The 26,762-nt window shown below is 37.2% G+C and overlaps 1 protein-coding gene across 3 annotated transcripts in view; it reads right to left on the bottom strand.

The window, feature by feature from the left end:
• CFAP43 (cilia and flagella associated protein 43) overlaps positions 1 to 26,762 on the bottom strand; it is a 105,829-nt gene that overhangs the window by 71,174 nt on the left and 7,893 nt on the right. For all 3 annotated transcript variants that reach the window (XM_045803048.2, XM_045803047.2, XM_045803050.2), the window contains exons 3-10: positions 26,364 to 26,460; positions 23,197 to 23,364; positions 19,927 to 20,077; positions 14,474 to 14,633; positions 11,438 to 11,505; positions 8,425 to 8,556; positions 4,181 to 4,297; positions 1,279 to 1,359 (exon numbers count right to left, since the gene is read on the bottom strand). In XM_045803048.2, the coding sequence (XP_045659004.2) occupies positions 1,279 to 1,359; positions 4,181 to 4,297; positions 8,425 to 8,556; positions 11,438 to 11,505; positions 14,474 to 14,633; positions 19,927 to 20,077; positions 23,197 to 23,364; positions 26,364 to 26,460 (974 nt within the window). The remainder of the gene's footprint in view (positions 1 to 1,278; positions 1,360 to 4,180; positions 4,298 to 8,424; positions 8,557 to 11,437; positions 11,506 to 14,473; positions 14,634 to 19,926; positions 20,078 to 23,196; positions 23,365 to 26,363; positions 26,461 to 26,762) is intronic.

Raw genomic sequence — 26,762 nt, 5'->3', positions numbered from 1 at the left:
CTGCATCTTGTAATTTTCTTATGTGAGGTATGACACTTCCTCTTGTTTTATAATTGAGATTTTAATTTTATAAATGGGAAGGATTGTTACTTCCCTACCTACTACCAAGATCCAAGATCCGTATCTCACCTAGAACTGTATAATACATCAAAGGATGATAATTTTAAAGGAAAATAGCATTGCCATCATTTCTTGGTCCTTTTATGTTTTAAAATATTTTATGTAAAATGTACTATGAACATGGCAGAAATAATGGTATCTCCTTGTGGCGAGTGTTGTGAGCAATTGTGGTTTGTCACCCAGCACCCAAACACCTTCCTTCTGGAAAATTCCTTGAATAGCTATTGAGAAATCATCTCTCCTACTTTGGGGGTTCAGTGAAACAGATCTGACTCCCATTTTCAAGGCTGAGCTTAAGCCAATTAGCATTTCTCATTCCCCTGTCCACAGTGATTATTTCAGAGATGTTATTAAGACATTAGAAGACATTTAGCTTCATGGAAAGGAGAAATTTCTTTTCTCTTCCTCTTCCCACTAGAGGAGGCTTTCTTCCCTGATGGTCTGACACCTGTGACGTTGACACCTGTGGCATTTGGGTACCGCTAAAAGAAGCCTGAGATGAAACTACAGACATAGAGAGAAAAACAAGATCCTTGGTAATATCATTTGAGTTGCTGGACTGAGCCACATCTGAGACCAGACAAATCCTATACTTTATAGCTGATTAAGCCAATAACCCCCACTTTTTTATTTTTGGCTCAAGCTGGTTAAAGTGGCAATCTTCTTTCATTTCTAACTGACCTCCTTGAGGTTAGATGGGGCCATTTAACAAGTTATGGCAAAGGGAGTGATTCATTTTTTAGTAAAAGCAACTAATTATTAGTTCAAGACTCTCTGGCACTCCCTTCCCATACTGTGGCCCTGAGGAGCTACTAGTTGGTGGACCCTCCCTCAGCCTGGCTCCCTGAGAGAGGGACTCTGGAGCAGAGACCCTGCCAATCCACAATGAACTTACAGCACGAGTGAGATATAAACCACTAGGACTTCGGCAATAACTGCCGCCACAGAAAAACTTTCCTATACACCAATTTAGTACCTTATGTTCCACCCTCTGGGCTGTAGAACATATTTTATACACAAGAATTATTCTAAATATATAGGATAAAAATGCAATAAGCCATCTGCATCAAGTATTTCCACAGACTATTGACATGTAATTATGAAAACATAGATTGGATTAGAATTCAATATTTTAATCCATTTATAAGGCACACTTACTGGGGTATTCAGATAAATCCTGCTGGCACAAGTACCATCTTCTATATACCAAACACAAACTTCCCCTGAATGTGTGAGTGTCTATTAAAAAAAAAAAAAAGGAAGAAAAAGAAAACTCTAAATGGAATATAAGACTCTGTTATGGAAGCATGTTCTAAATCCCTTTATAGTATGCCAATAACTGATGATTTAGTATAAAATTTCATTTTACTTATATGGATTATAGTGACAATCACAACATTAGTACTTCTGATTTGAACAAAAATTATTATCTTTTTTTAACTATTATCTTTAATACAATTTAAGTAACATATAATAACAAAGATCAGAAAAGTGAAATTAATTTTTTACCATGTAACATAATTGAGTTACTTGGAAATTCAACAGGATTATTGTTTAAAGAATAAAGCTAGAAATAGGAAATTATATGTTTTTTTTTTTAACTAACAGCCTTTGCTTTAAAAAAAAACAAAACAAACAAACATGGGTCTTGAACTCAAGATCCTGAGATCAAGACCTGAACTGAGATCAAGAGTCAAGAGCCACCCAGGTGCCCCTAACAGACTGCTTTTAAGAGCAGTTTTAGTATTACAGAAAATTTGAGCAGAAAGTACAGAGTTGCCCTTACCCTCCTCCACACACATACATACTATCTCCTCTATTATTATCTTGCATTAGTGGTGCATTTATTAGAATTGATGAGCCAATATTGATTCATTATTATTGACTAAAGCCCATAGTTTACATTAGGGTTCATTCTTTGTGTTATCCATTCTATGGGTTTTGACAAATGTATGATATGTATCCACCATCACAGTATCATACCAAATAGTTTCACTGCCCTAAAAATTCTCTGTGATCCACTTCTGTCTTTCCCCACTGAACCCCTGGCAACCCCTGAACTTTTTACTGTCTCCATAGTTTTTCTTTTTCCAGAAGTCATACAGAGGAAATCATACATCTTTCTCAAATTGGCTTCTTTCATTTAATGTTATGCATTTAAGGCTATTCTGTGTCTTTTCATAGCTTAATCACTCACTTATTCTTAGTGCTGAATAATATTCCGTTGTATTGATACGCCACAGTTCGTTTATCCATTTACCTATTGAAGGACATCTTGGTTACTTCCAAGTTTTGGCAACTATGAATAAAGCTGCTATAAACATTCATGTGAAGGTTTTTGTGCAGGCATAGGTTTCCAACTAATTTAAGTAAATAACAAGAAGCTCAATTGCTGAATCATAAAGTAAGAGTATGTTTAGTTTTGTGAGAAAGTGCAAACTTGCAAAGTGGCTGTACCATTTTGATTCCTGTAGGCAATGAATGTTTCTGTTGCTTGCTAGCAACTTGATATCCTTGCTAGCACTTGATATTGCCAGCGTTTTAGATTTTAGATATTCTAATACGTGTGTGGTGTCATCTCATTGTTTTCGTTTGCAATTCTCTAATGGTGAATAATGTTGAACATCTTTTGATATACTTATATGCCATCTGTATATTTTCTGTGGCAAAGTATTTGATCTTTTGCTCATTTTTTTACTGGGGTTGGTTATTTTCTTATTGTCGAGTTTTAAGAATTTTTTTACATTTTGGAAACCAGTCCTTTATCACATACATGTTTTGCAAAGATTTTTTTCCCAGTTTGTGGCTTGTCTTTTCTTTCTCTTAATGGTGTCTTTCCCAGAGTACACATTTTTTATTTTAATGAAGTCCAACTTATCAGTTTTTCCTTTTGTGGATTATATTTTTGAGTTGTGTCAAGAAAGTCATAGCCAAACCCAAGATCACTTTGATTTTTCTCCTATGCCATTTTCTAGGAATTGTATAGTTTTTCGTTTTACATCTAGGTCTATAACCCAATGTGAGTTACTTTTGAGAAAGTATAAGGTCTGTGACTATGGTGATGATGATGATTTTGCATGTGGATGTGCAGTTGCTCCTGCAACCATTTGGTGAAAAGACTATCCCTTCTCAACTGAATTGCTTTTGCTCCTTTGTCCAAGGTCAGTTACCTATATTCATGTGGGTCTATTTCTAGGTTCTCTATTCTGTTCCATTCACCTATTTGTCCAGTCTTTCACCAATACCATACTGTCTCAATTACTGTGGCTTTGTAATAAATTGGATAGTGTTAGTTCTATACTTTGTCCTTCAATATTGTATTTGCAATTCTGAGTCTTTTGCCTCTCCATATACACTTCAGAATCAGTTTCTTTGAATCTATAGGTAAGGTTGGAAAGAACTGACACCTTGACAATATTGAGTCTTCTTTTCCATGTACATGGAGTATTTATTTATTTAGATTTTTATTTCTTTCATCAGTTTTGAAGCTTTTCTTATATAGCTCTTGTAAATATTTTGCTAGGACTCCCAAAATCCTAATGGATTTATTGATGAATTATATATAAAAAATGAAATGTTTCTTGAGATCAATAAAGGGAAGCGTTAAACACCAGGAAAAAAGTTTCTTTTTTGAATGTAGCAGGTGGATTACTTTTCCTAAGTCAATTGAATTCATGTTTCGAGCATGGCTAGTATTTCATTTTCATCCTCAGAGGGTCTGTACCACTCTGAAAGAGGGTAAACATTAATTGTTTAATGAGTTTCATAACTCTTTAGCAATGAAGGTGTTGAAAGATCTGACTTGGAAAACTTGGATGGTGAGTATAAACAGGATGGCTCCTAAGATTTCAATTGCTTTGACTGTTTTCAGACACTTAATATTATGAAGTCACAATACAATGATGTCATCTAACTGGGGAGTAGATTTGATGATGGAAGTGGTTGGCATTTCTTCCACATCCTCAAGAATACCCTCTGCCTCCTATTTGTGCAAGTTTGCACATGATCTTCCAAAATCTTTTCTTTAAATCCTACTGTGAAATAATAAAGTGTTCCTTACCATGCAGTATTCATTTCCGGGTGGGATAAAGTCAATTGCCTGAAATTTCCCATCACAAGCCTCTAGGACTTTATCAAAAGTTGGCTCCTCACCAAGAGTATAAATATAAACAGATCCCTGTGAAATATACCAAAAAAAGAAAGAAAGAGAGAAAGAAAGAGAAATATGATGCAATTGTTGTGTATGCAGTTTAACAAATATTAAATGTTCACTGTGAGCAAGGCACTGTGTGAGACATTACTTAATAACTTAAGTAAGGCCCTGACCTTGAGGAGCTTAAAATCTACATGCTTAATTTGTTTGTTTATTGATTCACTCACTCATTCATTCATTCGTCATTTAAAATAATCAATAAATGGGACTTTCTTCTTTTCTCCAACTCCAAGCATTTGTTTTTTAAGTTATAAAACACAACAAAACATTTTTTCTGACTTCAAAAATATTGTCTATTTATCCAAAAAGTTGGAAAATGTGGAAAACCAGAACTAAGTCTTACCACATACTAAACCACGGTGGGCACGGATACAAACTTAAATAAGCCTTTGTGGAAATTGTGGAGGTGTGGCTGAAGCTGTTACTTTATGACTTCTTTATCATTCTCAGCTGCCAATTCACCTCTCAAAAAAATCTATCCTGTCATTTGTGACTCTCTGCCAATTAACTGTAATATGGTGTGGGTATTTAAGTAGCAATAAGAAGTCTGCTTTCAACTAACAGCAAGTTCTTCAAGTTTACTTGAGTTAAACGTGAATATTTCTGTTCTTGTTTATTTAAAAAATACAACTCTGTAGAGTCTAAATTTGATAGATATTTACTGATTTTACCTTTCATTCATTCCTTCAACAAATATTGAGTGGATACACTGTGCTGGGCACTGCTCTGGATCCTGGGCCTACATCAGACTAAACTTCCCCATCCTCATGGAGCTTACATTCTGCTGGGGGACTCAGACAATGGATAAGGTAACTAAATAAACAGCAGTGATGGTAAGAATCAAAAATAAATCAGGGAAAGAGGATATGGCATGGCAAAATAAGAATGTGAAATTCTAAACCGAGTATCCAAGAAAGGCTTTCCAGAGGTGACTTCAGATAAAAGACTTGAAGGAAATGAGGAAAGAAAGGATTCATGTGGATTCTATGGGGAGAACATTCCAGACAGAGAGAGCAGCCAGTGCAAACACTGAGGGAGGAACATGCTGGGTGAGGTTAAAGAATATAGCATAATGGCCAGTATGACGACAGCAGGGTGAACAAGAAGCAGGGTAGGGGGAGATAAGGCCCAGTTGTGAGTAGAATCCACATCATGAAGGGATTGTAAAGCATAGTGAGGATTCTGGCTCTTAGTCAGAATAACATGGGGGAATCACTGGAAGGTTCTGAAGAGAAAATGGAAAAATTTTTCTCACTTTGGCTGCAGTGTTGGGGATACAATTTATTCTATCATGTACTGAGAAAAGTGTATTAAAGTCTACCATTGAGATTACAACTTTGCTTCTCCTTGTCATTTTGTCATATTTTGCTTTATATATTTTGGGACTATTTTATTTAGTACCTACATATTTTAAATGTTTATATATTCCTAGTGAATTTTACCTCTTACTATTCTTGAAATAAGCTCATTTATCTTTAGTAATGTTTTTTTGCCAGAAAGTCTATTTTGTCTAATATAAATACAGCACCATTGGCTTTCTTTTTGTTAATGTTTGCATGTTAGATCTTTTTCTTTTTACTTACTTTCAATTTTTAAATTTACTTTCAATGTTACTGTATTTTTTATTTTTATTTACTTTCAATCTTACTGTACCCTTATGCTTTAGCTGCATCACTTATAAACAGTACGTAACTGGGTTTTGCTTTTTTTTTTTTAATCCAGTATTGTAACCTTTGCCTTTTAACTACATCTATTATCTGCTTTACTTTCACTGTAATTACTAATATATTTGAGTTTAAGTATTACATTTTAATTTATGCTTCTATTTTCTTACTTGTTTTATGGTTCTTTTTCTCTCTTTTCTTACCCTGTTTTGGATTGCTTTTTAAAAAATGTTTCACTTTCCCCATCTATAGTGTAGAAATTTCATCTACTGTTTCAGTTCTTTCAGCGGTTACCTTAGAAGTTACAATATGCATACTTAATTTATAAATACCACAAGATTACTTAAAACCTTTACTTTCTGCCTAGGAAAGTAAAAAATGGACTTGAAGCACTCATTCCATTTACTCTTTCCCCTCCAGTTTACATTATTGTTGTCTGGGATTTTAATTCAATTCTATTTTTAAACCCAACCTCACATTATTTTTGCTGTTTTATACAGGCAGTGTTTATTTACATTTCTCCACACATTTACTACTATTCATTCTTATAACACAATCTTCCATCTGGGAACATTTTCCTTCTGCCTGAAGTACATTCTCTAGAATTTTCTCTAGTAATGGTCTGTTGCTGACAAACTCTCAGTTTTGGAGCATCTAAAAATTTCTTTTTTCACCCCTATACTGAAAAGTATTCTTACTGGGTATAGAATTCCAGGTGGCAGTTAGCTTACTTCATTACATTGGCATACTTTTTCTTTAAATGAACATATAGTAAATATGTTGGTTTTTGCTGGCCATGTGATCTCTCACAACTATTTAATTCTACCATTGTAAACGTGTGAAAGCATTCATAGACAATACATAAATGAATGGGTATGACTGTGTTCCAATAAAACTTGATTTATAAAAACAAGCAGCAGGCTGGCTTTGGCCTACAGGGCCATAGTTCGCTGATCCCTCCTGCTCTACATGGAAAGTAGCATTCCACTATTTCTTACTTACATTATTGCCACAGACAAGTCAGCTGTTAGTCTAATTGAAATTCCTTTGAAATAATCTGTTTTTCTTTCTGATTGCTTTTAAGATTTTGTCTTTGGTTTTCAACAGTTTTACTTTGTTAAGTCTAAGTGTGAGTTATCTTTTTAGGTATTCTGCGTGAGATTCACTGAACCTCTTGAATCTGTAAATTCATGTCTTTAATCAGTTTTGGAAAATATCTCTTTAAATATTGTCTGTACACCACTCTCTCTCCTCTCTGGGGTTCCAATCAAACATACACTGTATCATTCATGTCTCCTACTCTCCCTTCTGTATTTCCTACCCTTTTGTATATCTGGGCTACATTCTAGATAACTTCTTTTGATCTATCACCAGTTCACCAATTCTCTCTTTGGCTGTGTCTGACCTTCTGTCAGACCTATTCATTTCATTTTTACTTTTTTAGTATATTTTCTCTTTTAGAAGTTCTATTTCAGTCTTTCTCCCTTCTGTTAAGTTCCATTTTTTTGTTGTTTCCTGTTCTCTATAGATATTTTAGGATTGTCAATTATTTATTATTTATTAGAACATAGTTAGCACAGTTGTTTTAACTTCAGGTATTTACCAGCATGAAATCTTTCCATATTTAAATTTAAGTTTCCTTTAGGCAGAAAATCATTGATCTTTCCTTATAACCCACCTAAAGTCATTGCCTAACAATATAAATTACTGCTAACCCTGTCTTTTGAGAGTCATTCCATTAATTAGGAGTCTTTCTAACAGTACAATTAAGATGGAGATTTTATTTTATCCTGCATTTATTCCCCTTCCCCTCTTCTTTTACAGAACCATATTTTCCTTAGAGAACCATCTATGACCCCAATCTCAGTCCATGTTTGGTTGGGTTGACTCTACACAGGGTCCAAGGGTAGGCATGTGACTTAGGCCTGGTCAATGACAGCTTAGAATCCTCCTGGACATAGTAATTGCCACATGGGTAGAGAGGTGACCCAAGTAAGCATAATGAGTCTAAATTCCAGGACATTTTTTCATGGTGTCCTTCCCACTAGGGTCACCACGAGGGTAGAAATATAAACTAGAGTTTCAGGAGGTTCTCTGGATACCTCACAGGAGAATCTGCATGGGAAGGGTGACAGCAGAGAGGAAACAGAGCGAAGAGATGGTCACAAAACAAGGTCAGCAACATCATGGGAGCCCCTGGAATCAGATTAACTCCTTGCCCTTTTAGTTACACGCACAAAAACAAACAAATGAATAAACAAAACACTTTTTGTTATTTAGGTCTTTTAAGTTAGGTATTTTTTCATTTGTAACCAAAGGAGTCCTGACTGGTAGAGTATCACTATGAAGCACTACACTCTTCATTCCTGTAGTGCAATGATAATAATATTTGAAAATTGTATATCAAGAAATCACCATCTAGCATACCTTGTCTGTTTTAATCAGCAACATGTGGTAATTTGGGGAAAATACCATATGTTCCACAGGCCCTTCAATCTCAAGAAAATCCTCTACTTTGTAAGTTGAATCTTTAATAGTAAAAGAATACACAAAGCCATCCTAGAGACCAAGAACAATGAGATAAACAAAGAAAATCAGTCCCAGTCAATGCAGAGCATACTTTCCATGCCATACGAGCTAAGACTTACTATCATCCACAGTTTATTTTTAGATTCATCATCAATGTTTACATTATCTAGAATGCCCTGTCTTATCTTTATTTAGGCAACTTTTAACCACCCTTCCTGGTGAAGTTTCAATTTTATCTCTTTTGTAACACAAAATTTTGTGACCTAAAATTTTACCAATCTCTCCTTTCTTTGAACTTCTCTAACATCTATCTTTTTTTTCCCCTCAAGTAATGTCTTCTTTAATGAAGTTAGAAATTTTTTTATTAGTTTCAGAGGTAGAATTTAGTGATTCATTGGTTGTATATAACACCCAGTGCTCATCGCATCAAGTGCTCCCCTTAATGCCCATCACCCAATTATCCCTTCCCCCACCCACCTCCCCTCCAGCAACCCTCAGTTTGTTTCCTAGAGTTCAGTGTCTCTTATGGTTTGCTCCTTCTCAATTTTCACTTTATTTTTCCTTCCCTTCCCCTATGTTCATCTGTTTTGTTTTTTAAATTCCACATATGAGTGAAATCATATGGTATTTGTCTTTCTCTGACTGACTAATTTTGCTTAGCATACCTTCTAGTTCCATCCATCTAGCATCTATCTTTTTACCACTTTCTTCATTATACAGGAGGTAGGGCAAATGAAGCAGTTCATTAGGTGGCTTATATATAGAGTCTCCTTACTTCAAGAAACACTAACCTTAATATATATTATTTAATCATTATTATGTGCATTTCTTCTCAAAGAAGAAGGTACCTTCAACTCAAAGGTAGGGAGTGTGCTGTTTCTTTTCTTTTCTTTTCTTTTCTTTTCTTTTCTTTTCTTTTCTTTTCTTAATAATTTTTCTTTTGTTACATTAGTCACCATACAGTACATCCCCAGTTTTTGATGCAATGTTCCATGATTCATTATTTGCGTATAACACCCAGTGCACCATGCAATATGTGCTCTCCTTAATACCCATCACTGGCCTATCCCAATCCCTCACCCCCCTCCCCTCTGAAGCCCTCAGTTTGTTTCCCAGAGTCCACAGTCTGTTTATTTCCTTTATATCCACCTTTTGTGTTTCTCTCACAGTGCTGGAAAGAGGGCAAGTATCCAGTAAAAATTAGTTGGTTGGCTGGCTGTAAACAGATTTAGATTCATTTAACTATTCTCAAGAGGAATTTGAGTTGTTTTCACAGTAGTCAAGAGGCTTTAGGCAATTAATCCATCATTTCTAGATTGGATCCCACTATAACTAAAGTATATGCATTAGTGAGATAGCTGGGTTTGCATACTTGGGAGCTGGGGGATAAAACATGCAAGGTGCTTTCTCCAAACTCATCATCATCCTCCATTTCTCATGGAATAGATGCTCCAACCATTCCTTTAAACTAGTTGTTTTGGGTTTTTTTTTATTTTATTTTTTTAAGTAATCTCTACCCTCAGTGTGGGGCTCAAACTCACAACTCCAATATCAAGAGTCACATCCTCTATCGACTGAGACAGCCAGGTGCCCCTAAACTAGGTTTTAAAAAATGTCAAGGGTGAGGGGCACCTGGGTGGCTCAGTTGGTTTAGCACCTGACTCTTGATTTCAGCTCAGGTATGGTCTCAGGGTCATGAGATGGAGCCCTGTGTTAAGGTTCTGCACTGAGCGTAGGGCCTGCTTAAGATTCTCTCTCTCATTCTCCTTCTGTCCCTCCACACTCATACTCTCTCTCTCTGAAAAAAAATAAAAATAAATGAAAATAAAAGTAAAAAATGCCAAGGGTGGCCTTGAGAAGGGCAAGAGTCATAAAAGGCCATAAATGCAGACTAAATGTAGGAGGTGGGGCGGCAGTGGCAGTGGCAGGGGTGGGGGGGAGGACAGTCTATTGTAAGGTTGTAGGGGAGGGGGACGGATTACTAGGTGAGTGTAGGTTTATGAGTTCCAGATTGCTTCTCATTGGTGAAGCTACATCTCCCACCCTGACATCATGGCCCAACTGCCCTCAGGGTCCTGGAAATGTGATCTGTGGCAATGGAAGAGAAAAAGCTAACAGTGGTCTTGGGACATCTACCAGTAGACCTGAGATTTTAGTGTAGGTCAGCTCCAAACCTTAGCACTGAAACAACACCACGGAAAAGCAATGTCATCTGACCCCTTTGCATACTTAACTGAGGCTGTATGCTCTAATAATTGAGAGCAAAGACTTTGGAGTTTGACACATCTGGGTTCAAGCCTCAGTGACTCCATTTACTGGCTGGTGAACTCTGTAAGGCTTGGCTCCTTCCTCTGTATAAGGAGGATGTCAATATTCCAACTTGATAATGTCATTATGAGAACCAATAAGATAATACATGCTATGTAGCACTTAGCATGGTGCCTGGTAAAAAGTAAGCACCAAATAAATGAAGGCCATTAATGCTAATTCTAATATGAACAATAACAGTATAATACATGTAAGCTAAATGAATATGCACAGGAGGCTAAGCTGAAGCTTAGACAAAAGGTTCTGTTTGTGTCTGACAACCAATATATTAAGTGCACAAACAGGCATGAAGTTGGGTGACAGATATTAGGTGTTCTGGGGGGCCCAGAGTTTTTAATTCTACTTTTGATTATTTGCAATAGTCCAGATATATGGCAGTCCATTTTACTGTTCTCTCTACTTTTATATACATATGAAAAATTCTTCATATAAAAAGTTTTATAATAGTATCCCAAAAGAAAACAATTTTAATAATCTGACAGAACCTGACACCCCAAATTATGACTCATAACAGTAAGTAGCAGCAAATGGAAATTGTATATATTCTTGAAAGCAATTAATTTTGAAGAAAAAAATACATTACAATTCCAGAAATCAGCACGCCTCCCTTCTGATATACCATGGTGACTGGACTGATAAGATTTCTTCCCTCTTTTGGAAAAGAAAAATAAGGTAAAATAGGTGACACATAATTAAAAGTGCAGTACAAAGTAATTAATCTCATTCGCTTTCCTAGGACTATTCATTTCTTTGTAATCCTTTCCAAAAATCAACTTCCTATCAGAATATGTGTTATCATGCCTTCCAAACAATGAATAAAAAAAGCTGCTCAGCATTGATTATTAATGTAAATCACATGAGTTTTTTAAAGCTCTGTATCATCAGATCTGTGTAACTAACATTATAGAATTACATAGTTAATATATTTTCTTATTTTAGGAAAGCATTGTGAGAGATTTTAAGATGCCAGGAAAAAATAAATAAAACCAAACCTAACTTATTATCAAGCTGCATACTTAAGATTTGTACATTTTATGGTATGTAAATTCAAACCTCAGTAAATAACTAAAAATGGATAAATAGAAGGTAAAAAGAAAAAATGTTCTATAAGAATAATTGTTAGTAATAAAATATTGTCCTTGGGGAAAAGAACAAAAGCGTATTATCTTTTATGTAGATAAACCATGAGAACTATAAGATCAAAAGCTCAGAAAGCATCCATCAAATTATTTGCTTACTGTATACTACGTGCTTGACATTTTGCCAGATGCTAAGAAACATACTGTTCTTTCCTTCAAAGACTATTCACCTCTCAGCAATTCCTTCTTTTTCAATCCAAGTACCACTAGAGTCCAGGTTCTTATGACTCAAGGCATAATCTAGATGCCTGATGCTTATAGCCACCGGCTTCTAGGATTGTCCTTTCTTGAATGATGGCTAAGCTAATCTGCCCGTGCACAATTCCTTTTGGAGTACATCCCTATTCAGAAGTTTTTGATGTCTGCCCACTGTCAGCTGAATTGAGTATAAACATCTTAGCTGGATATTCAAGGTCAGACATGGTATGTATGTCCTTTTGTTCCCCACTAGCCCTGTGTAACACTCAATGCTCCAGACAGACTGGACCACCTTTTGTGTCTCAACCTTCCCCAGTTTTTCTTGTCTCTGCAGATACCATTGACTGAAACTCCACCTACCCTCATCTGCCTGTGAACCCATCCTGCAAGGGCCATTTCAAATGCCACCTTCAAAATGACTTAACTTGGCCTGTTCCCCTCATTTGAATTCCCACAGCACTTTGTTAAGTTTCCCTTTAATAAAATTATCTTAATCTACCTGGCTATAATTATCTACTTGTTTAGTTCTCTTTAATAAAATATAAATCCCTCAAGGGTAAAAATCATAAGATCATATATTTACCATTTATATCACCTCTGAGGCACCTTGCTTAGTGTCTTCCACATCGTAGAGGTTAGACAAATATTTATACTAAAGCATTTATAATATACCATGAAAATTATTAGGAATAGTATGGAAGAAGGAAATAGTAAACAATATAAGACTATATATGATTAAGTCCTAAATTGTGTATAACATATTACAGATGTGACAGCAGTTTGGAAATGAGAAACATTGCTTTCGAATTCATTTTACAAACACATATAGGCACTAATTTACTCTGTAGCAGTCTCTGGGATTAAACTTTGGAGCCAAAGGATGAGTAAAACATAGTTCTTGACTTCAAAGAATTGATACCTGGTGGGAAAGACAGACATGCACACAGGAAATTGTGAAAGCACAGGATGAGGCTCTGTTACAGGCTCTGTTAGAAGATATCCCACACAGGGGCACTGAACTTTGCCCTAAGGTTGAGATGACACCGTGGATGCAAGATTAGAGAGAACTTAGCCTGGAGGGTACAAGTGACAGTAAAGGGAAGCCATGGCAGGGGCAGGAAAGTCAAACCTAATGGCCCCAGTGAAGTCTAAGCCAGGGAATGGCAGCAGGAGTAGATGAGGGGCACTGTGCTGAGGGAAACTTGCTGTAGGAGGTGGTACTGAGCTAGAAGCTCAAGGATTCGGAGAGCAAATTGGCAAGGGAGTGAGCTAGGAGGCAGGTCTGTGAAATGACAGGAAGAAATGACCAGCTAGATCAGAAAACTCATCCTGGGGAGTAGAAGGAAAGAAAGTGAATGGAGCAGGTAGGATCAAATTGAGAGGGCTTGGAATCAAGGCAGAGCAGTCCTTGAATTGCATGCTGAAACTATCTTTAAGGACAGTTTGGCAGGGATGCGATGCCTGGTTTGGGTTAGCTATAGATTAAGACCAATGAAGTCAGTCCTAAGGCTGCTGCAGAAATCAAAATTTGTGAAATAATAAGAGGAACTGGAATGGAGAGTGCATTGGACAAACTGGGGAGCTTGCCCTAGCAAGGCTCCCTTCTCAAAAGGTCTACACCTAGCCCCTACCAAATGGACATTAGCTCCTGTGACTAAGGCCCAACCCTGGCCACAGCTGATGGGACCAGGAATGGATACCAGATCTAAGGAGAATAGATTATATTCTCTTAGAAATTCTAACCAAGGAACGCAAAGGTAATTTTCAAGATGACAGTTAAAAGATAAAGTCATTGTGAAAAAAATGCCTTGAGAAGGGTGGAGAGCAGGAAAAGGCATAATTTGCTGATTAAACAGAACAGGCATATACATGGGAAAGGATACAGCATAGGAGCTAAGAACTTGGACTCTGAAGTCTTATTGCCTGGGTTTAGGTGTCAGCTCCACAGTTTACTAGTTACCTGAATTTGGGCGTTTGTCTTAATCTCTCAATGCTTCCATTTTTTCATCTGTCTCATGGAGATGAAAATGTATCTCCGTATAAAGTGTTCTGAGGATTACATGAAATATACAGAGTATAGCAAAATGCCTAGAGCACAGAACAGTCAATAAGTCCTAGCAATGAGGAACACCCACGGGATTTGGTAACTATGGGATAAAGGAAAGAAAGGATCAAAGATGGCTCTGAGAAGGAGAAAAATAGGGAACACGCACCCATCTTCAAGTGTAAAACCATCACCAATGGTACACTTCTAGGAATAATGAAGTAAAGCAGTTTCTCACCCTTTGGTACTGTGTCTTCTATCTTAGTAAGCAGAGTCACCTTCAAGGTTTCTCCATTAACCATTAAAAGATGACCCTCTTCACAGCCAACATAGAGGTCACTTGTTGGAGTCCAGCAATGCATAGATGGGTGAAGCGAAGGAAAGAGATCATCTTTAGGCTTTAGGGAAAGATTAGAAACCCTGTATTAAGACAGCATGCATGGTTTAAGAGCCAGAGAAATACCCAACAGAATAACTTCCAGAAAGAAACAAATGACTATGGACCTACATACATTCATTAGTCCCACCATTTGCCAAGAGCTAAGTGAATTCTTGTTCCATTTATCTCTATTTTAATTCAGTAAGAATACATAAGATGGTCTTGCCAGTACATTTGGAGTTCTAGTGTCACAGATTTTCATGAAAATTTTGAATAGTAACTTCTACACTGTTTCTTCGTAGAGTTTTTTGGTGTCTTGAATCTAAGAAAGACATTGTCTAGCTAAAATCACCCTTTTTGAGGAAGACTTTCGTCAATGTTTCACCCTCCTGATCCTGCAGGGGGATTGGATATGATTTTCCTTGAGTGTCTATGGAGAGATTGGCCTAGATCCTTAGCTTAGTTAGCTTTTATGGGAAATGAGAAGAGGACACTTGCCTGATTCTGGTGGCCTCTCTAATGTGGTTCATGAAACATCCTATGTGATTTTGATACCATGGAAAACTCAAAGAGAAATGCACAAAATCTATGGAATGTGCCTAAAAGAAAAGTTGGCTTTGGGGAGTAAAAATAATATGGACAAAGATCTAAGGCAAACTTTTCCTGTAAAGGAAGAGGCAGTTGAATATTTTAGGCTTTGTGGACCACATAGGTCTCTGTCACATATCCCTATTATATTTTTAAACGCCTTTGTAAAAAATGTAAAAGAACATTCTTAGCTTGGGGACAAACAAAAGCCTGTCATGGCTTGTTGATCTCTGCCTTAGACTGTAATACCTCAGTGGCATGTCCCCTAGAGGGCCCCCTTTGTCAGCATGGAGCAGGTCTCCTTTTAAGTATAGGCCTACCTGCTCTCCTTCCTGGAGGTCAAGGCAGCTGCGGCAGCTTTTTAGGGCATGTGCTCCCCACAGCACTGATTAAAATTCTGAATTCAGGATATCATAATAACAGCACTCTTTCCTTTCTATTTAAACAAGTCAAACATACTAGTTTACTCACTTACTTATATTGAGAACATAACATTTAGTACTACCTAAGCTTTTTGTTATGCTATAGCATTACTTAGAATTACATTAGCTATAACATAATGCTTTTTTCTTTAGGATCCTTACACCCATTGGAACAGAAAACATTTTTAATAAGCTATTGGCCAAATTAACAGAATTTTTAAATTCCTTGAGAGCTCCATGTTTATCGCATTCTTTTGATCACCTTTTCATTCATCTAACAAATATTTATTGAACACTTACTACATTCTAGGTACTGTTCTAGGCAGAGGGATGTAGCAGTGAACAAAACAGACAAAAAAATCCCTGCCCTCATGGGGCTTACATCCTGGTGAGGGGAAACAGAATAAAAATAAGTTAAGAAGTTAAATATATAGAAGATTATATGTTGAAAAGTGCTATGGAGAAAAGGAAAGCAGAAGTTGGGGAATACTGCAACTCTATACAAACATTTTTCCTTTAAAAACTCCTCAATATATGCAAGCCACCTTTCTAATAAATAATTATTCGAATAATGTATTATATACTACTCTTTTAATTTAGGACTGGTTCATAGATTCAAGGTAAAGCAGGTACAGAGCTGTCAAAGTAATTATTTCTACCAGATTCCCAACAGATATAAATTTGTTATGTAATTGATATTTAAACAAACATTTATTGAATGTTGGTTATGTACCAGGCATTGTGCCAAGTCCTAAGGGATCCCTCTTCTCAATAGGATGATCACTTGTTGAGGGAAGAAGAAGTATCAACAAATATCAGAATCAGAAAACATGGTAGGTTAAGCAGAGGGGTGTTTAAATATTGCGGGAGAATTGATGAGAAAGCACTTCATTCTTCTTGGAGGAGTGAAGGAAGTGTGAAGAGAGAATTATCATTTGGAATGGACCCTGAAATATGACTAAGACAAAAATCATACATAGCAGCAGTCACCATGATAATTTTTTAAAGGATATTTGACTTTGGTCAATGATTGATCTATTTCATGCCCTCATAGCCTTGGATTGTTAGAAAATAAATTCTTGATTAATAACCTGGCCACCCTATGGGCCAAAAAAAAAGGGGGGGGGAACCACCCAAAAGGATTAAACTGCTGCTGATTAATGACATTTTTGTGGTATCTAATTGACAGTTGACTCATAGGGAAGAGTTACTCACCGAACGGCATTATTTAATCACCATTATTTAAAAGTTTCTTGGGTTGTCTTGATGCCATCTAACCTTAGGCTATATATCACAAAGGGACAGACTCTTACATTATGGCAATGGGTTCAAAAATCTTTTAAAAAACACACATATCTGGTTCTCACACCAGTGGATCTATGTGTATGCAACAGAAGGTGAAGATTTAAAACTGGATTTTTCTGGCCTTATTATGTTAAATTAGTATTGTGTTTGACTTTTCTTACTTTAAGATAAACCTGGGCTTACCTTTCTATTACTCTCTTTCATCAATAAATATGTTCTGTGCCATTTAAAAATGAATGTGATATAACATGCATCATGCGAACAGAAGCAATAACTTTTAATTCTAAAAATTTTAAAAGAAAAATGTGCCAATAGTACTATTTTAAAATATTTGTTGATAACACCACCTCATTGTTTAGCTCTCTGGAATCATAAATCAAACATTTGATCACTTGAAGACCAAACATGAAAAATTAGAATCCAACTTAATATTATTGCTTTAAAAAATGCAAGTATCCAAATATGTTTCAGAATACTTCAGTTTATAAAAGGAATTCCTATTTAGTGAATTCTGTTTAAAAAAAAAAAGGGGGGGGGCGCCTGGGTGGCACAGCGGTTAAGCGTCCGCCTTCGGCTCAGGGCGTGATCCCGGCGTTCTGGGATCGAGCCCCACGTCAGGCTCTTCTGCTATGAGCCTGCTTCTTCCTCTCCCACTCCCCCTGCTTGTGTTCCCTCTCTCGCTGGCTGTCTCTATCTCTGCCGAATAAATAAATAAAATCTTTAAAAAAAAAAAAGGTAGATGGAAAAAGAAAACTGGACACTTGAGATTAAATTCATTATCTTGGATCCAGTTTCTGTCCAGATAACATCTGCCTTTGATTCCCCCATGCGACCGCTAGATACTGTTTCCCATGCCTTAAACAAGTTGTGTAATGCGATGCAGGCCTATTTAAAGGCCTATAGCGTGCTATAGTGTTAGCTACGAGACATAATGGGAGTATTTAATGTTTGTAATTTTGTAAAAGTCCATAACCTGTTAATTTTTAAGACTGTTATGTAGATCAGTTCATTACTGATTTCTTTGCCATTGGTTGGTACACAGGTCACATGAAATGTCATTCAAAGGAAGGAATAGAATCGAGACATTTGAGATCTATTTTTGGTTATGCTTTCACTCACTGTATAGACATTAATCAATGTTTTCGCTATTTTCCTCACCTTACTTATCTATTAGATGAAAAAAATATTGGAAAAATTAATTTCTAATGTAAAAATAAAGTATATGGCTTTATTAACATTCCCCATGTGATTTTAAAATGTAGAACTTTAGTATTAAATTTGTTTTCAGAAAAAGGTTAAAATGCACTGATTACAAAAGTCCTAGGAAACAAAGATGTCTGTTTATTATGAGCATTTTAAAAAATGGTGACTCCATATTTAAGTATTTTAAGAAGGCATTTCATAGCATTTTTCAAATGACAAAGACAGATGCCTTAATTTTACGTATTTTATGTGGGGTTCAACCTGTTGTGCAAAATGTGAAAGATGAGGGCTCCTACAGAAATATACGGCGGAAGAAAAGATTCTAGATAGTTGAAAATGTGGGTTCGTAGGCATCAAATACTAAACACAGAAGCTTTTTTTTTTCATGTTGTAAACCTTGATAGCTGATCTGCTTGTATTTACTTTGCTGCCCCATTGTGGCTGAGTGTGGTGGTGTTTCTAAGGCTAGGATTTGTGCTATCAAAAGGAATTGGTCATTGTCTGTATTTAAAAAGCGAACAATGATCATCCTGTAGAGGAAATACTAAGAGCAGACACAACCTTTTCTCTTGCTTGCCAGAAATTTTTAATAAACTAATTACCACACTGAGTTATTTTTAACATCTATAGCTTAATTCTCTGCAGTGGCCAAAATATTTGGGAGCTTCTACTTCCTTTATCCTTGGCTTGGAGTTTTAACACAAATATTAGCATAACAGAAGTTGAAGAGGCTGAGCAGAATCAAGCTCCTCACAGTTTCCCAAAGGACTTGCCTGTGCTCTCTCTGCTCCCTGCCTACCCTTGACCTATACCTGCACCTCCCCCTCGTTTACTAAGCTGCAGCCATCACAGGTTTTCTTGGTTCCTCAAATACACAGATTTCTTTCCCCCAGGGCCTTTGCACATACAGCACCCTCTGCCTGAACACTCTTGACCCTATTTGTAGCACTGAGCCTCCTTGTCCTTCAAATCTTAGGGTATGTGTTGTCTCCCCAGCGGCCTTCCTTGACCAACATATGTTAATCTCTTCCTCACTTCCACCCTCCTCCCATTTATCCCATTACTACAATTATCACATTTTGCAATGATTTAATGTATGTCTTTACTTTTGGTGGTGGTGGTGTTGTTGCTGTCTCCCTGATACAATGTAAGCTCCAAGGGTAGGGGTTATGCCTGGTTGGTCATCATGTGATCCCACTGCCTAAGACAGTGCCGGCCACACAGGAGGAGCTTGATAAATATATTGAATGAGTGAGTGTGTAGCTGTTAACAAACTCCCGTTTGAAACTTTCTTCCACTATTTTCCATGGCCGCCACCTTCTCTCCTGGATTTGTTCCTACTCCTGTGTTCCTTGTCAGAGTCATCTTCTAACTCTCGATTCTTGGCAAATCAGTTTCCTCTCTGGCTCTCTCCCCTGACACCCTGACTCTCCTTTCTATCATCCCTCCCCCACTCCAGTGCTCCACTAACCCTTCTGTGGTAATGACTCTGGTATCGGTGTCTTCAACCCTACCTTCTCCACCCCCGCAATAGGTCCGCTTGCCCAACTTCCACCTGGCATCTATAACCCCAAATTCAGTATGTCCAAAACTGAAATCAGGTCTGGGCTCCCTCTTTCCGTTATCAGTGCCATCCTTCCAGTTAACCAAACTCGAAACTACAGAGCCTTCATTTCTTGTCATCTCCAGGGCTAATCTGTATTGCAAACCAGGATGACCCTCTCTATCCTGCATGTCTCAAGGGATGATTTTGAGAATCAAATAAGCAAACAGGAGGAGGTGCCAGGTAATTACCCTGAAAGTTTCTGCCTCTTCTCCTACTAGCCCAGCAATGGCTGACACTGGGAGCACAGGTCCATAGATAAGATCCTTGGGCAATGAGGTGGGGAAAATGACATCTGTTTCATTAAAAAATGACCCATCTTCCATAGGTAGTTTTATTGACCTTTAGAAAAAAGAGAAATTAGAATAATCAGATGAACAAAAACTAGTCGCTGATATAACTACTACATGTTGGTGATAAACAAGGTGGGGAGGTATTGTAACTTTTAAAAAACAAACAAGTAAACAAATGAGATAAATGCCAAAGAGTAAATTTAAAAATATATATCACAAAAGGACAATAGTGCAGTTATAAATTAAGTACATAGGAATTTTCAAAATTTTTCAAAGTTAATATCTAAAGCAGGAATTATACATTTTTTTTTAAGATTTTATTTATTTATGTGACAGAGAGAGAGACACAGCCAGAGAGGGAGGGAACACAAGCAGGGGGAGTGGGAGAGGAAGAAGCAGGCTTCCCAGCGGAGCAGGGAGCCCGATGTGGGACTCGATCCCAGGACTCTGGGATCACGCCCTGAGCCGAAGGCAGATGCTTAACGATTGAGCCACCCAGGAGCCCCAGGAATTACACGTTTGAACACTGGCAGGACCAGGCAAATGAGCTGTGGCCAGGTGGGGGACTGTAGCAAATGGGAAAGTGTGTTCCCTCCTAAAGGTGTTATAGGTGCCACTCAGTTCCAGCCAAGAGGGTTTGTTGAGAATTCTGGTTCCAAAATTTCAAGAAACTATCATTATCTGGATATTTATGAGAAATCTCTCAAATGTTAAAATTTGACAATTAGTTCAAATAAAAATCAATGTGGGCCAAAATAAACATATAGATCTTCCTTGGTTTATGATGGGGTGATGTCCCAATAAACCCCTCATAAGTTCAAAATATCCTAAGTCAAAATGCATTTAATACCCCTAACCTACTGAACATCATAGCTTAGCCTGGCCCTACCATAAATGTGCTCAGAACACTTAATTAGTTGGGCAAACTGCATTAGTTGCCAACTCACAGTTGGACACAATCATCTAACACAAAGCCTATTTTATAATAAAGCATTGACTATCGCAAGTAATTTATTGAATACTATAATGAAGATAAAAAACAGAATGGTTGTAAAGGTATAGAATGATTGTCAGTGTATAGGCTGTTTACCCTCTGACCAAGTGGCTGATGGGAAGCTGCAGCTGCCACTGCTTAGCATCACGGGAGAGTATTATAACACCTATCTCTAGCCTGGGAAAAGGTCAAAATTCAAAATTTGAAATACAGTTTCTACTGAATGTGTATCATGTTGGCATCACCCTAAAGTTGAAAAATCTTAAGTGGAACCATCCTAAGTCAAGGACCATCTGTATATGTAGGTTGTATTCAGCTACCTTTGCAACCTCTGATAACAAGAATTCATTTTGGGGGCACCTGGGTGGTGCAGTCAGTTAAGCATCTGAGTCTTGGTTTCAGCTCAGGTCCTGGTCTCAGGGTTGAGAGATCGAGCCCTGAGTCTGGCTCTGTGCTCAATGTGAAGTCTGCTTAAGACTCTTTCTTCCTCCATCCCTCCCCTCTCAAATAAATAAATAAATCTTTTTATTAAAAAAAATTCATTTTCAAATCTACCATATGTCTACTTTTAACCCATAATATGGTTATAAAGGGGTGTTTGAAGAATTCACATCTTTATGCATTAAATTCAAATTTTCCTTGGTTATGTTTTATGTATGATAAATAATTTTTTAAAACTATCATGTAAAAACAGTATCTACTATTCAGAATTAAGTCTTGAGTGTTTTCTAATAATGCTTGCTTTATAAACCAGGACAATCCACTCACTTTGCCTCTCACTTTAGTTGCTTATAGAAAAATCACAACTCAACATTCACAACTAGAGGAGAATATTCAAGGCAAGCAAAAGGAGAGAAGGCTGGGATAAATTATTTGCCCACCTGGCAAGGATAAGATAGAAACATTACCCATTTTATGAATGTCTCTGCCTAGAGACAGATTTGAGTATTCACTGGGTTCTTATAAAAAAGAAATTAAGACACAAAGAGTACTGACCAAAAGAAGGTGTCTTTTTTAGGGTTCTCCAGTTAGACAACTTTACATTTTTCTTAAGAAGGCAACTTTTCAAAAATTGCAATTTCAAGGATATACATGTCCAATATCAATGTAGTCTTTAACTTTGTGGAATACACTGAGAATGGTCAGTTTAGAGACACCTTGAGTCTGAACTCTCTTTAACAAACACACCATTATCATCAATCACCAGGACACTGGTCATAAAATTTCTTTTTGACCCAGTTCTATTTAAGCAAGTAACTCCCATGACCCCACTATATGCAACTACCCTTCTGTTTATAGATCATGTGGCTGAAGGAATAATCTATATGCTTTCTATATCTAAAAGTTTTTTATTTTTGAGATTCCAATTGGGCATCAAAGTAATAGGATCAAAATTCATAACTATCCTTTCTATAAATAGGCATGTTTTGAAATACCAAGAGCAAATCAAATTCTGGTAAATTAAACCATGTTGGGAAAAGTTTGAGGACGACTTGATATTTAAAAGAAACTCATTTGGGGCACCTGGGTGACTCAATCGTTAAGTGGCTGCCTTTGGCTCAGGTGATGATCCCAGGGTTCTGGGATCGAGCCCCACATAGGGCTCCTTGCTCAGCGGGAAGCCTGCTTCTCCCTCTCATGCTCCCCCTGCTTGTGTTCCCTCTCTCCCTATCTCTCTCTGTCCAATAAATAAAATCTTAAAAAAAGAAAAGAAAAGAAAAGAAAAGAAAAGAAAAGAAAAGAAAAAAGAAAAGAAAAGAAACTCATTGAGAAATTAAGTCATATGGGGTGCCTGGGTGGCTCAGTTGGTTAAGCATCTGCCTTCCACTCGGGTCATGATCCCAGAGTCCTGGGATGGAGCCCTGCGTTGGGCTCCCTGCTCAGTGGGGAGCCTGCTTCTCCCTCTCCCTCTGCCTGCCACTCCCCCTGCTTGTGCTCTCCTCTGTCAAATAAATAAATAAAATTTTAAAAAAAGAGAGAGAAATCAAGTCATAAAGAATCCTTTCAAAATGCAAGCAACCACTGCAAGGTAATTATATATGTTGAAAGATGTTATAACATAAGATGTTTAGTATGTACATATAAAGCCAGTTAATTCATTGAATTGATGCAATCACATTACAGGAATGCAAACTAAAACCACCACTTTGCCGTGTAGTGAGACAGTCTCTTACTTTGCTTTGAGATGATGCTCCTGATTACTTCTCTCAATGGTCCACACAGTCACCGCACTTGGACTTGATAAGCACAGCTGGTGCCAGTTCATAGGGTTAAAAGTCATCTGGCTTACATCCATACCAGGTTGTGACTTCTTGCACAAAATGACACCTAATTCCCAGTTCCTTAGAGGGAAATTATGTTTTATAAAAAATAATTCATTTGAATTTCACATCTTGAGAACATTTATCTAATTATTTGAAAACAATTTACATAAACTGAGTCTTAATTCACAATATAATTTATTTAGTCCATGATGTTAAGTATCAAATTTATTAATAATTATGCTTATCATTATACCCTTCTAAGAAGCAAAATAATTATGGGTTTTAAAAATATTACTCCATCTCAACTAATCTTTGACAAAGCAGGAAAGAATATCCAATGGAAAAGAAGAGAGTCTCTTCAACATATGGTATTGAGAAAACTGGACAGCCACATGCAGAAAATGAACCTTACACCATTTCCTTACACCATACACAAAAATAGACTCAAAATGGATGAAAGACCTAAGTGTGAGACAGGAATCCATTAAATCCCAGAGGAGAACACAGGCAGCAATCTCTTTGACCTCGGCCACAGCAACTTCTTGCTAGACATGTCTCCAAAGGCAAGGGAAACAAAGGCAAAGATGAACTACTGGGACTTCATCAAGATAAAAAGCTTTTCCACAGCAAAAAAAAAAAAAAACAGTTGACAAAACCAAAAGACAACCGACAGAATGGGAGAAGATATTTGTGAATGTCTTATCAGATAAAGGGCTAGTATCCAGAATCTATAAAGAACTTACCAAACTCGACACCCAAAGAATAATCCAATCAAGAAATGGGCAGAAGACATGAACAGACATTTCTTCAAAGAAAACATACAAATGGCCAACAAACACATGAGAAAATGCTCAACATCATTCAGCATCAGGGAAATACAAATCAAAACCATAATGAGATACCACCTCACACCAATCAGAATGGCTAAAATTTAAACAACTCAGGAAACAACAAGGTGTTGGTGAGGATGCGGTGAAGGGGGAACCCTCTTATACTGTTGGTGGGAATGCAAACTGGTGCAGACACTCTGGAAAACAATATGGAGCTTCCTTAGGAAGTCAAAAATAGACCTACCCTACAACCCAGAAATTGCACTTCTACGTATTTGCCTCTCATGGCTAATCTCTGGTTGCCATCATTATGATCTCTTAATCAAATCTTCAAATCTGCCATATTTTCTCTGACCTCAGAGCATTTGCATGTGCCTTTCCTCTGCTTAGAATCCTCTTCCTTATCTTCTTCACAGGTTGGTCCTACTCATGCTTTAAGTACTGTTACAGGTTGAATTGTGTCCTCCCCCAGATTTATATGTTGATGTCCTAACCTTCAGTACCTCAGAATGTGACTGTATTTGGAAATAGGGTCTTTCCTAACTTAAATGAGGTCATTTAGTGTGGACCTATTCCAGTAGGATGAGCATCCTTACAAATGCAAAGGAGAAATTTGGAGACTGATCTAAATACAAGCAGAACACCATTTGAACATGAATACAGTTATTCACAAGCCAAGGAGAAAGACCTGGAACAGATTCTCCCTCGTAGCCCTTGGAAGAAACCAACCCTGCTTACACCTTGATCTTAGACTTCTAGCCTCCAGAACTGTAAGACAATAAATTTCTGTTGTTTCAGCCATTCGGTTTGTGGTACTTTGTTAATGGCAGCCCCGGCAAACTAATCTATCCATGAGTAGGTGAGTGAATAAACAAACTGGTATATTCAGTCCATGAAATAGAAAGGAATGAACTACTACATATGGCAGCAAAAGAGAATTTCAAAATAATTATGTTGCATGAAAAAAGTAATTATGCAGCATAAAAGACAGACAAAAAAAAAAAAAAAGAGTCCATAATGGATGACTCCCTGGACATAAAAGCCTAGAAAATGCAAACAAATCCAGAGTGATAGAAAACACATCAATGACTGCCTGGGGGCATGGGCTGAGGGATGGGGCAGGGATGGTGTAAGGGTGTGTGTGGCAAGGCCAATAAGGAAGGATCAGAAAGGGGTACAAGGAGGGGCTCCTGGGTGGCTCAGTCGTTAAGTGTCTGCCTTCGGCCCAGGGCCTGGGATCGAGCCCCACATTGGGCTCCCTGCTCCACCGGGAACTTGCTTCTTCCTCTAGCCCTGCTTGTGTTCCCTCTCTCACTGGCTGTCTCTCTCTCTGTCAAATAAATATCTTTAAAAAAAAAAAAAGAAAGAAAGAAAGAAAGAAAGAGGTACAAGGAAACTTTGGAGTGATAGATATATTTATTATCTTAATTATGGTGATGGTTTCATGGGTGTGTACACAAGTCAAAACTTACCAAATGATATTCTTTATACACGGGCAGTTTTTTAATATGTCAATTATGCTTCAATTAAAGCTGTTTTTTAAAAAAGAAATTGCATAAACTAAATGTGGTTCTCTGAACCTAGATTATTATATTTTTGGGTAAGAAATGCTGGTGTGTACGGTATATCTTCAATCATTCCTAAAACAGTTTGTACTTCCCCTTAAAAGAAAAACTCCCCCCCCACCACACCGCTGAAGGAGTTTATATTATATATGGAAGAGTGAGTACAGCTTTGAGGTTGGTCCTATGAAATGACCCAGCAAAGACCACAGATGTGTCTTATCCACAGGTATTTCCTATACAGTTGGCAAATGTGGTGTAATGTTCCATTCTCTAATGTTCCATTCTCTCTGAACATATAACTGTTCTAACATATAATTACTCCCAACTTAGCTCTAATAGAGAGTACATCTTAATTTCATCATTAATGGAAAACAGGCAAACCACTCAAAGCTACCATTTATTTGAAGGAAAGATGAAACTTTATACACTTATTATTCTTTACCCAACAGAGGAAATATTATAACACATCAACAAAAAGATAATTTTGCTTTCATACAGCTTTTGCCCTGCAAATTTTATGCCTAGAAGTAGCAACTATATTAAACCTTCTGATCAGGACTTCTATTCCTTCCATTTTTAACTTGTTCCAGATTTTTCACATCTATATCTTTTGATACAATCCAGAAGGACAAGATTAAAATGTTATCCAATGAAAGGAATTCTGCAGCATGCTGTAACTTACCAAACGGCTAGTTCAAATTCTGGGAGAGAGGAGTAACTAGCCAGGTAGGTGCCACAGTAACTGAATGAAAGTAAAGTGTAGTCCAGAAGAATGTTGCCTAAAATAAAAAAGTCATTACAAGGCTTTAATTATCATGTTCAGATTAACCAGTCTTACAATTTATTTCTTTTATCTAATGATATTCACATTTCAAAAGCATTTAGCTCTTGGAATAACAGATCTCCTAGCTGATTTCTAAGACTATGAACAGAAAGCTGAGAGCAAAGTTAAGGGTCTTCTTTTTAAAGACATTAGAGTTGGGGTGCCTGGCTGGCTCAGTTGGTAGCGCATGTGACTCTGATCTCGGGGTTGTGAGTTCAAGCCCCATGTTGGGCATAGAGATTACTTAAAAAAAAAAAA

Source organism: Ursus americanus, chromosome 6 (genome assembly GCF_024610735.1).
Source record: "Ursus americanus isolate L20-20 chromosome 6, mUrsAme1.1.p, whole genome shotgun sequence".
In the NCBI taxonomy this organism is placed as follows: domain Eukaryota; kingdom Metazoa; phylum Chordata; class Mammalia; order Carnivora; family Ursidae; genus Ursus; species Ursus americanus.
The sequence above is the reverse complement of the archived record's forward strand: the minus strand, read 5'-3'. Positions and strand labels throughout refer to the sequence as shown.